Source organism: Mirounga angustirostris, unplaced genomic scaffold (assembly GCF_029215605.1).
Source record: "Mirounga angustirostris isolate CCGP_5_RB_7025 unplaced genomic scaffold, mMirAng1.0.hap1 SCAF_12, whole genome shotgun sequence".
NCBI classification, from domain to species: Eukaryota; Metazoa; Chordata; class Mammalia; order Carnivora; family Phocidae; genus Mirounga; species Mirounga angustirostris.
This window is the reverse complement of record NW_026991720.1, coordinates 70,707,064-70,719,377: the sequence shown is the minus strand read 5'-3', so window position 1 is coordinate 70,719,377 and position 12,314 is coordinate 70,707,064. Positions and strand designations below refer to the sequence as shown.

General features: G+C 40.8%; 1 protein-coding gene across 4 annotated transcripts in view; it reads right to left on the bottom strand.

Moving 5' to 3' along the window:
* Positions 1-315: 315 nt before the first annotated feature.
* CDK6 (cyclin dependent kinase 6) overlaps positions 316-12,314 on the bottom strand; it is a 240,900-nt gene continuing 228,901 nt past the window's right edge. For all 4 annotated transcript variants that reach the window (XM_045864706.3, XM_045864708.3, XM_045864707.3 and 1 more), the window contains exon 8: positions 316-10,668. In XM_045864706.3, coding sequence (XP_045720662.1) covers positions 10,522-10,668 — 147 coding nt within the window. In that variant the 3' untranslated portion in view covers positions 316-10,521. The remainder of the gene's footprint in view (positions 10,669-12,314) is intronic.

Genomic DNA, 12,314 nt, shown 5'->3' with positions numbered 1-12,314 from the left:
CCTTTTCATGGTCCCCATCTGCAAGCTCTGGAAAGGACTGCCGTGCCTTACTTAGTTTTGGGTTGTCAGAGTTTGGCATAATCAACTAGTAAGAGGTTACTAAACATTTGTTGCTGAGGCTTTAAGCGCAATGAGCTGCTATTTCGTTTTTCTGAAAAGGAGTCTCTTGCAACAAAAGTTTAAAACGCATTCTGCTAAAACTTGCTATTTAATTATAAGTTATTTTACTCACCGTAATTATATTCATTTTACATTAAGTAAAAAGAAAAATAGCTATGACAGTCATTTGTTTCCAAGAAAGCAGTCTAAGACAGCTGTTTTTATTATTTTTATTTGCTACCAATATTTTTATTGTAAGAAATACAAAAGGTATGACAAATATACAAACCATTCTCTTTTTGCTTCAATTTAGCTTGTGCATATGTGAAAACAATGAACTGGACAGTGACGTTTCAACACGAATTCTTAAAAAACAATGAATTCCATTATCTGACAATAAATACCTAAATTTGCATTCTAGCACCCAGTAAGACATCCAGTTTCCAAAGGATTTGTGATCTGCAACCCTCTGCATTTTCTGACAGGTTACCTTTGCCATTGCCACAGAGTGAACACTGGCAGTTGTCATTCTCCAAGTTAAGTCCTAGAGTAAGGTGCATGCTAGAATGACTGTCCCTGACCTCGGGTAGTCCAGATCATAAAGAATCTTTGCCTTGAGCTACTTTTTAAAACAGACTGCTAGTGATGGGGGATTTAATGTAAGTTTTGGTAGTCCTTGGATTATATATTTTACATGATACAAACAATCTACTTTTCTATTTTCCTCTTCAGGTGAGAAGAGTCTAGATAAACTGACCTGTATTTTCATCTACCTAAAGGGTAAAGAAGCAAGATCATTTAGCTCAGGGTGCTAAAAAGGGGGTAACTTTACAGATAAGCTTTCCTTCTTTCTTTCTTTTTTCTTTTTCTTTTTTTTTGCCCCAGGAGAGCTTTTTGTGTATTGGAGGGATGGTCGCCAGAGCGAGAGAGAGCCCTTCCCATTCTGCTCCTGTCTACACCCACGGCCATTCTTCTTTGGGGGCTAAATGATCCGGCACATAGGAAGGTCTCTGCTTTCAGAGAGCTGCACCGCACCCACATTTGGGGAGAGCACAGGGTTTCTGTACTCTGTGACAAAGGATACCCAGGTGAACCTGACAGGCCAGTGTGGTAACTCTCAACCTTGTGTATGGAGAAAAGAGCAGAAGCACTATCTACTACCAAGCCATCTGCTAACATTCTTGTAAGACTGTGTTCCAGGCAGTGAATTTCCACACTGCTTCTTTGACCTGCTCAATCCAAAGCACCAAAACAGCATTCTGTAGCAATATGAGCAAACGGAATGAGAGTAATTTTGCACCTTTAAGGAACATGCACCCTTATAAGTCTGTACCCTGATATTAAAATAGCAGAATGAGTTTCAAGTATGAAGAAATACAGTAAAACTATGGCCTGTAGATGGATAGAAAACAGCAGCCTGGAATGTGGTTTATAGTCTTGTTTAGTTTCTCTCCTTGCACCACAGCCAAAATTGAATGCTCTGTAGGATGACTTGGTTTTAAAATCACGATGCACACAAACATGCTGGAGGGCATTTGTGATGGGTGTTGTGAGCACGCTCTGTGCCCAGCCAAAGGTCAAGTAATAGTGGTGGCCAAGCCTGAGCAGGCACACCCGTGATGCCTAAAGCCTCCCTCTCATTGTGTCCCTGACGCCCGAAGAGCGGCAGAAGAGGATAAAGAGCACCACACAGACAGGCTGGGATGGGGGCGGGAGGGAGGAAGGATGAAGGGGACAGGAGGACATTGGTTATCCTGGGCTGGTTCACACAGCCTAGATTAGTATCTGACATGTGCATGCACAATCTCTACATCTCCAGAACCGTGATTTCAAACACAGAAACCAACAAGTCAAATGTCCAAAATAAGGTGTTTTTTTTTCCCTACGTTTAACACATTTTCTACTATAAAAGTTCCAAAAAAAAAAAAAAAAAAAAAAAAGCTTACTTGGTAGGACAACCTTGCTGAAAACCTAGAATAAAGTTTTACCTAAGCCCTATGGGAAGGCAGAAACACTACACTAATACATTTTACAGTGAAAACATGCATTGACACATCTCTGACATGGTAATCCTATAAAACCCTCTAGTTCTAATCTGCACTCTACGGGAACCGATATTGTGCTTTTCTTAACACGTACTGCTCTTCTATACCAAACACTTGCCAATTAACCTTCAGATCAAAACCTGAAATACCAGAAATGCAACAAGCTTCTGAGGTGTTGGGGACTGTTGGTTGTTACCATCCACTGTTGACTACTGTACATCCAGTCCTTGTGTTTATTACCAGACTGAATTGCTTCTGTACAAAAACACGTTGCTTGAAGCACGGAAACTTGAATTTCTCCATCTGACACATTCTGGAGGCCCCAAGGCACAAGCTGACAGTTTGCTTCTACAGAAAACTCTCACACTGTTCTCCTTGCAACAGTTACTACCTGTTCCCACTACTGCATAGGATACCTATGAGGGTACGAGATCGCAGGGAGGAAGCTTCTTCTCGAGGCCAGATACGAGGAGGCACCACCCAGGTACCTGTCTCTGCCGGGCATCTACTCTGACGGCTGTCTGGCCGAGTTCCTAAATTAAGGCAGTATCTGATGCTTTCTATCTGGTTTTAATTTTTTTTGCTGTATTTTCACGCTATACTATATGCATAGTTGACAAAAGAACTACAAAGTCCTTTGCTTTAACTCCTTTACATAATGATAAAACATCTAGACACAAAAATACTACACCTACAGACTTAAATTCTACTCATCATGTTAAAATGCACGCAGCTTATTTGGGGGCTTAGTCTAATTTTAATTTACGTCGCTCCATCGAGACCATGATAATGAACATTAAATGCAAATCCTAATGCCATCTCCTTTCAGTTGTACTTTCACAGGACTAGTGTGATTCAGAAATAAATAACATACATGAATAATAATAGAAATAATTTATGCAAGTGTAGAACAACTTGACATAGAAATTCCCCACCTTGTTAAGTGCTGATTCTAGGGGTAGTTGCTGCTATTCATCCCATGTACTAACTAATATATTTACTACTGGTCATAGTAAAACACATGAATACAAAATAAGCTAAGAACTGTAATAGTCACCGTTGTTGCAAACACAGGACCAAAATGAGAAGCTATATAATGTACTTGGGGGGGGCGGTTCAAGAAATGTGTTACTGCTGGGATCTACTTTCATTATTCGGAGACTTTAAGGTTAAAGTAGGAGTTGCTGGTGATCACAGAAGTATTGCTAGCTAATACATATTATTGCATTTCAAAAAACTTAAGATTAGAAACTTTTAAGGTAAGGGTTCAGTGGGTAACTTCAGGACTGTAACCTATGCATGTCAACGGAATCTGGCCAGAAACTACAGAGCGTTAGAAATTAAGTAACTGTGTGGCTCTATGCTTGCCCTTTAGTGCTACAGTCATAGTTCTTTGTTGCAATATGTAGTTATGTGCCCCCTTTATGAAGGAAACCTAGATTTGACAATCCAAACTCCTAAAGTAGAGAAGGAGTTGATTATTTGCTTGATGAAACAATTCACACAAAAGGTCCTCTAAACAGGAAAATCCCCTACTATGTGAGATAATTGGCTTACATACCTTTAACTATTTGACAAAGAAAAAAGAGAAAGAAGAAAGTAGAAACTAGAAAGTTAGGAGCTTTCGCCTAGGCAGAAAATAAATTTTCAAAACAAAACTTTTCCACGCACATCTTTTGCCATCATATATGCAGAATGATAGAAAATAAAAAAATAAACAATCTTTCCTGTAATTATACATCTTCTCTTAAAAAAAAAAAAAAAAGCTGAGCTTAGAGCTTGAGAGATGCCTGGTAGACGCTTCACACAGAGCAGCATCTCTTTATACCCGAACTTTCAAAGAACTGTGTTGTACTTATTTACGCACAGAAGACACCCGTTTTGCTTCTAGGGACATGTCACTTCCTAAGACTGCAGAACAGATGCCTCTGAGACAGCAGCAGGGCACATGGACCTCGGACAGCATCCCGCCGGGTCTGTACTACGTTTCAGGCACCACCAGGTGAGCGGCGGGCGGGTCTCAGCCAGCTCCGCCCACTGCCACTCTACTGCCAAAGGGCCGGCGCACCCAGAAGGTTTTCAGGTGGGCGTCAGGTGTTGGCCACGAGCAAATAGAGTTCAGACTGGCCCAACTGATAACAAACTCGAGGTCTGAATCGGCCTTCCATTTAGGGGCTTAAATTAGAATCAGCTTCGGTGGGGTTTTAAGCAGAGGGATGAGGCCGACGAGTCCCCAGAGAGCTTTGGCCAGCCCCTAGTGTGTACGGTATTTTGATTCAGAATGAATTCGTGAGACTTGCCTGTCGGCTACTCTGCAGGGAAGTTAAGCAGGCACTATCGAGTTTCTGCCACTCCGAAGGAATGAACGGCCTTCTGTTACGCCGTGTTAAGGAAACTCTGAAAAGTACTATCATTGCCTTCCTCCTAAATTTCTGTAACACTTACTGAGGAAAAGGACTTCTAAAATTAACTAAAACCATCTGGGGGATGATCAGTCTCTGAGCAGACCTGTGAATTAAAATGTAGGAGTGTATGGATCTATATATATATAGAGAGAGAGAGTCAAAGAACTTCCCAAGTGGAGAAATGAAAGATTTATGTAAATATACTCCTAAATTATCATGCTCACATGCTTGGACAGGATTTTTAAAAATTAGCATTTCTTGTGAATTTACACTTGTGATTACACAGATGTAAAACATGACCAGGTCTTTTGGTATTTAAGGGCTCTGTTTCAGCATGGCATTTCTTCAGAAAAAAAAAACAACAAAACAACCAGTTTTGCCTACTTAAATACCAATGTTCCTTATTTTACTCATCTGATTTTTAAATGAGGATTTAAGATTTTAGTCAATGTCTAAAGACCATCATGGTAGGAAATGTGAAAACAGCAGACGGGGGTATAGGTATTTTGGCTGAGGCCACTGGAGGTTTTATACTCCTAACAAAACTACCCTAGTCACAGATGAGTGCTGCCTTTTAACTAGTAAGCCCGTCCATCTTTGTAACTTCTGCACCTAGGAGAGTGAGGTAATTAGGTACCTCAAAAAAAGAAAAAAAAAAAAAAAAGGCTTCTTGAAACCTATGTCTTGGCTCTCTTTATGCACTTAAATGATCAAAATGAGTGTGCTATCCATTCTCAAGAACAACTCACTTGCAGACAATTATTCAGAGAACAACTAGAATACCCAGGTTACAGAGTGTTAGGAAGACTCTTAATCATCCCAACAAACAAGTGCTAAGCAAGAGTAAAATATGTGCAGAAAAATAAAGTTAGAATGAAGTCTTGAGAAGTACCTCTTTAGCGTTGCTCAGACTTTTTTCTCCCCTCTGAGAGCACCACCTTGTGGAATACACTGGAATAAAACAAGAAAGCCCATGTCTTCGAGGACAGTGTGAAATTTAAAACCGACATCTGCAAGAAAAGTCGTTTCCCTTCCCTACCATATAACCTTCAACCTGCTGTATTAATATTTATGTAGATGCTTGAAAAAAAGCCTGTATTAATTTTCAAGAGGCTCCTGTTTTCTTCTTGAAGGCCAGAGCACCAGTATCAGGGAAACACACATAGGTCGATGGAAGTTCATGCATTTATCTAAACTCCCTGGGAATGCTAAGAAATAGAAAACATTTTGAAAAGCTGATTCATACTTCATTAAAACAAACAAACAAACAAACAAACAGTTAATTGAAGAAAAAAACCCACACAGTTAAAAATCAGACCCCTTCTCTTTTACCTTCCTGTTGTATATAAACATCAGAAGATAGAAAAGGCCAAAGGAATATTCTGGTTTATTTTCTGAAAAAGTACAAGTTAGAAATGCTTGAGATATAGGTATGTAACACAACTGCGTTGCAAACTGCATTGGTAAGAAATGAAAATGCTATTTTCTTGTGCTTTTGAGGAAAACAAATGATCTGGGGGCTCACATTGCCGGACAGGCTTTTGGTAGCCTCAAGCTTTCCCACGGTGGGGAAGGAGCACGTAGCTATGTTTCTAATCATACATCTGAATGTACTGGATGCACATGATTTGGGCTTCACAATTTTTCAAAAAATCCTGGTGGCACAGGAAATCTGTGCCGTTTTAAAATTTAATAAGTATATATATATATATATATATACTTTTACAGTGACCATTCTTAGACTTGTGTAAAGACGGTAGCTTCACGTTGCTGCTTCCTCCCATGAAATAAGGAGTACGGATGATTGAGTTTGTGAAGGCCGACATCTGAAATGGCAACTGCTTGGAACAGCTTTTCCATAAAAACATGTTTTTGAACGTATCAACTTCATAGTTGCCAGGTGACTTTAATATAAATTCTTACAATATATTTGTTAACATCCATCCTTCAGAATATATCTAACTTTGAAACTATCCTTCTTTGAATACCTTCGTTTTCTCCTGAATTTCCTCTATCCATTGTCCACTGTTTTAGGACTTTAAAAGATTTGGAAATCACATCACATCCTTATTTTTACAAAATAGAGACAGTGCTTTTATGTGTCACAATGTAAAACATGCATTCTCCTGAATTCTATCAATACCTAAGAATTTATAATGTCTCAACATTTTCTTTCCAAGGTAAATATTCTATAGTTTCTGTACTAACACAATTAAGTAATTACAGTGGCTTATTAACTTTTAATATTACTCTTTCCTAGACCCAACGATGCAACAAAAGACTGCTTTTGGAAAATGTGAGACATTCTCTTGTGTGCTTATCATAAAAATTGTCCAGTTGTCATTTAAAAGAAGCAATTCTCTGAAGAGAAGAATTTTAATATGTTTACATTAGAAGCTTACATGATTTTAATTTCTATAAAGGAATGAGGATTGCCATTACCGACTTTAATAGGCACCGCTTTTAAGAGAAGCAGCGGTAGCTAAAGCTCAACTGCAATACATAATTTAAGGTTCAAAATATTTGGTACTATTTAGGCTTTTTTTCATCAAGATGGATAGTACCACATTCTGGAGTCAAACGATAAAATCTTTAGTAAGGGGTACAAATCTTCTTTAAGATAGCCCGTGCATTCTGAAATTTTCATTTTTACTTACAAGTAAAGGCTGAGATTCTAGTCTTAGGTAAATATTTTGAACTATTTTTAGTAAGACACCTTGGGCTAAATGAAGAGTGTGCCATTCCTACTGTATGAGTCCTGAGAGAAAATCATGAGAATACAGAGGGATGAAAAGGCTTGGAGCTCTTGTCCAAAACAGGTTCTTTGCTTCTTGGGTTCCTATCCACTTTAAAGGAGAGACAAAGTGGGAGGCGCCAAGGCACTGGGTTCTTAAAAGCTCTTGGAAATTGTGTTTTTAAGGTTATCACATTAGGGCCTTATTACCTTTGCCCCATGATAGCTTATGATGCTGAAATGGACAGGTGTCTGGGATTGTTACCACTCCAGCCTGCACAACCGTTCCCACATTGCCTGGGCCCCCAGAACAACTGCCACGTAGAAACTATCAGGCACATGCCAGCCCCAGTCCTCGGTAGGAGACTCAAATGGGATTTTCAATCTGACCCCAGATTTTTACTGCTATAAGCGGCTTCAGTATAACCCTGGGGGCGTATGACCTTTGCAGCTAACCACGCCTTCGCTTTTGGCAAAGACGTTTGAAACCGTCTGTCACAGAAGCATAAGCTGTATTCAGTGAATTGCTATGCTGCTATATGCTTCCCAGTGCCCCAGTGGCAAGGATGCTGGTGTGGGATCTGGATTTCAGAACTGGTGCGCCCGGATAGAAAAGCCATAAAACAAGAGGGTAACCACTCAACTACAAGAACTACAGATGGGCGCGCTGGGGTCAGACTCAAGTTCAGAGAGGCCGAGGTGCCCCCTCCTTCTGCCTCTCCAAGGATAATCTGCCAAGTATCCAATGCGGAAATGTTTGTGCTTTAAGTTTTCTTCATAAACACTACCGAGAAATGACCCAAAAGTATATGCTAGAAATAAAGTGAAGCTCTCTACTTGTTTAAAATTCTCAAGAATGCTGAAAAATTCCAGTTTAGAACAGCTGCATTTTTCTTGGGAGAACTTGTGAAAAACTTAAAAAAGCAGAAACTCAAGTTATGTCCACTCTAACCAAAAAGCACATGACGAATCAGGGCAGTAAGTTTTAAAATTCAATTTCTAGGCCCCAGCAAAAACGTCTTTGTATTTTGACCCCCGATCAAAGGAAAGGCAGAACTCACTGTTCCAGGGGAGACATCGCCCCGAATTCTCTGGATCCATTATATCTCAAGCATTTACAGTGATGACGAAACATAATCAATGCTGTCAACAATGAAGAAAGTGTAGAACATTCTTATGGCCCATCTTCTCATTCGTATCCTGCTCTTCAAGTTACCGAGTTAGAAAAATGTTAAACAACATTATGTATTAAAAAAGAGTAATTCCCACCCCAAAAAACTTTCAAGGAGAAAGGTCTCCTAATTTTACTCTTGTTCAAGATGGTAGTATAAGAAATATTGAGCTGTGAAGAATTCAGGAAGGCCTGACAATATATAAACATCATGTGGAACATTTTCTACTGAGGGAAGCAATGTTCATTCTTTGAAAACCCTAACTCTAAACGCGGTCTAACTGTTGCATGCACTCAAAACATGAGTCAGAAAGCAAAGATAGCTAAACTTCCAAAAAGGTACTTAATCACTGTGTCTTTCAGCACTAACCACATAGAAGGCAGAGAGGACATTGGAATATAAGGAACAGTAGAGAAAACGGCAAGAGAAAAAAAATAAAGCTGTTCACAATGCCCAGGGCAGGCTGGCTCTGCAGAGAGAGGAGTATGCACAAGGCACTAGAAACAAGCACAGCCTGGAGGATGGAGAAAAGATCATTTTATACAGTAAATATATATTTCTAAAAAATAGTTAAAGACATTCCCCTCTGATTCTACACTGACAATATATTCTAAAAAAAATCGTAGAACACTAAGTAACAGTTTAAAGCAATCTATGTGCTGGTGATAGAGAAGAACCGTCCTCTATTCACTGCCTAGGTAACAACAATGAATGCCAGGTAGGAAGATCGCATCAGAGCAAGAACATACGGGGGGGGGGGGGGGAGTGACCCCGTTAGGATAGCGAAATCGGAGCCATAAACCACAACCTGAATCTTAACTATTTACAAAAGGTTCATTGAAAGCAAGCAAGCAGGAGGTGCATGGGAAAAGCTTAAGCAATCTGTTATTAGTTATGTAAAGGCAGTAATATATATTAGAGGCCCTGGGGGATAGATAAGATGGATACTTTGCAAACAAGGCAGTGCATGGTAGAAAAAGTACAGTGTAATAGGGAAAACTTAAATGGTATTCCTGTCTCTTGTCAGAGAGAACTACTCTCCACACTAAAACAGGAAACAGTTTCTGACAAATTCCTAAAATCAAAAACAAAACAAAGTAACAACAAAACCCAAAAAGGAAATAGATTTCAAATCAGGAAATAAAGGCCTTCTCTAATTTTTTTTTGACAATTTTACCTATTTGAGGTACACTCCCTAAATCTATAGCAAGTAAGAAAAAGCTTAAAGGGTATTTTTCAAAAGAAACAATAAAGCATATAATACAGGTTAAAATGGACTTATATTGAGTAAATTCAGCTTTTTGAAGAGTAAATAGAATGTATGCTTTAAAAAACAGGTCTCTTAAAAGATACTAGCATTTTTTCCCTTTTGTTGTGTGTATAAAACGTCATCTAGATAGTGAACCTTTTACTGCTAGCAAATTTACTGCTTTTGGCCATGAAATTCTGAGGACATAGGCTTAACTTTCTAATTTGAGAAGCCCATTCTGGTAAATCACCTTTAGTCAACAGACACCTGTTATTTATAGGTCACTTTGAGTCTTTAAAATTCAATTATTCTTGTTGTTTACAGAAAGTAACACTTTAAGAGAACAAGAATCTCACACACACACACACACACACACACACACACACACACACACACTCGCATTCTCACTCAAAAGTACCGAATCAGGCTTGGGCAGCTGCAGGGAGATTACATCATAACTCAGCTGTGCCTGGATTGCTCACTTCACACTGGCAGCATTCAAGGTTAGAAAAACGAAATGGCAGCACAATTTGTCAGCAGCTTCTCTTCTTCTGGAATCTTTCCAGGTTCTTGAAACAAACAAACAGACAGACAAACAAACGAACGAACATAAAGCTGCAAACATTCTTGCATTGATTTCAAAACAGTACACGAGGTGGTTTCCATGGAGAAGCAGAGCCCGTCCAGAAGACGGCAACTAGAAGATCCCCAGCCAGTGATCCTCAGCACCTCTGCTGGGGCTTACTCAGGGTGTGGGGGGGCCATCAGCCCCCAAGGGTGTTCTCGGGGTGATCAGCTCAAGGCAGCGGCCGGCACCTCAGGCTGTATTCATCTCTGAGCTGTTCTGGCTGGGAGGCAGATGGGCATCCAGGTTCTCCTTGCACCTCTCCAGGTCATGGAAGTATGGGTGAGACAGGGCACTGTAGGCGGATATCCTTTTGGCTGGATTAAATGTTAAGCACTTCTGTGATGAAGAAAAAAAATCATTGATTGACGTAAAACATGTCCATTTAAAATAATCTGCTTACACAGTTACACATTTATTCACCACCATCAATTAAGTGTGTCTAGAAAGAGAATGAATATCTACTTCAAGGGGCACTACGGGGAGCCTGGGTGGCTCAGGCGGTTGAGCGGCCACCTCTTGGTTTCAGCTTAGGTCATGATCTCACGGTGATGAGATGGAGCCCTGCGTGGGGCTCCACGCTCAGCGGGGAGTCTGACTGTTTGAGAGTCTCTCTCTCCCTCCTCCTGCTCATGCTCTCTCTCTTTCTCAAATAAATAAGGGGCGCCTGGGTGGCTCAGTCAGTTAAGCATCTGCCTTTGGCTCAGGTCATGATGTCAGGGTCCTGGGATGGGATCAAGCCCTGCGTCGGGCTCTCCGCTCACTGGCAAGTCTGCTTCTCCCTCTCCCTCTCTGATCTCTCTTGCTTTTGCACTCTCTCAGATAAATAAAATCTTTAAAAAAATAAAAAAATAGGGGCGCCTGGGTGGCTCAGTCGTTGGGCGTCTGCCTTTGGCTCAGGTCGTGATCCTGGGGTCCTGGGATCGAGCCCCGCATCGGGCTCCCTGCTCCACAGGAGGCCTGCTTCTCCCTCTCCCATTCCCCCTGCTTGTGTTCCCTCTCTCGCTATGTCTCTCTCTGTGTCAAATAAATAAATAAAATCTTAAAAAAAAAAAAAAGTAAATCTTTAAAAAAAGGGAACTAAACAAAATGTAGACATAGCCATCTTATATATGGGCTCAATGTATAAACTGCCCTTCAGGAAAACGCAACAGCTTTTGGGTTGCCTGTGGACTGTTACCTCCCCAGGCCTTCTCTTCAACCCACCCCACATCCTTTAAAAGATATTATTATTACTGTAGTATGTATACAACTTTATTTAGATAGTGATTTTTCTAATGCCAGCCAACGTAGTCCTATCGTCAGCGACATCACCCGAACTTTTTACCCTACCCCAAGGTTTACTTACTGATGAGTCAGGAATGGAAGGGGGTTACCTTGTTCAGGGGTAAAAGGCTAATTACTAAATGATAGTAACAGTTTCTGACATATTTCTAAAATCAAGACCAAACCAAAACAACAACAAAAGGAACAAGAAAGGAAACACATTTTAAACCAGGAAGTAAGTTTTCCTTATTAAGGAAGGGGCAAGTAAGGGCTAACACCTAGGCCCACCTTATGCAGATCACCAGCCAGCTGTGGACTCTGCCCCAGGGCTGAACCATCCTCTAGGTTCAGTTCTGGTACCAAACTCTATTCCAGGCTGACAACTCCAGTGCAGGCAGAAGGTGAAAGGCGGGGAAGGTAAACCTCTGGAGCTGCAATTTCCGTTCCCAAACTAGCGGATTCATCATCAAGTAGGCAGAACGCTTCCCTAACCTCAGTTCCATTTCCAGTCCAACCCCAGGTGATCCTGTTCTTCAAATCCTCCTCCTGTCCTTTCACCAACACCTCCAGAGTGCCTAGCAGGTGGCCAGCACTAGTGAAGGATGAGGAAGACCCGCCCATTGCCCAGCGACACACAAGCAGCAGAGAAGCTCCACCAGCTTCCCCATCCGTGTGATGCAGCGCCCACTGAAGTGAGCTGGGCACCCGAAATGTCTATC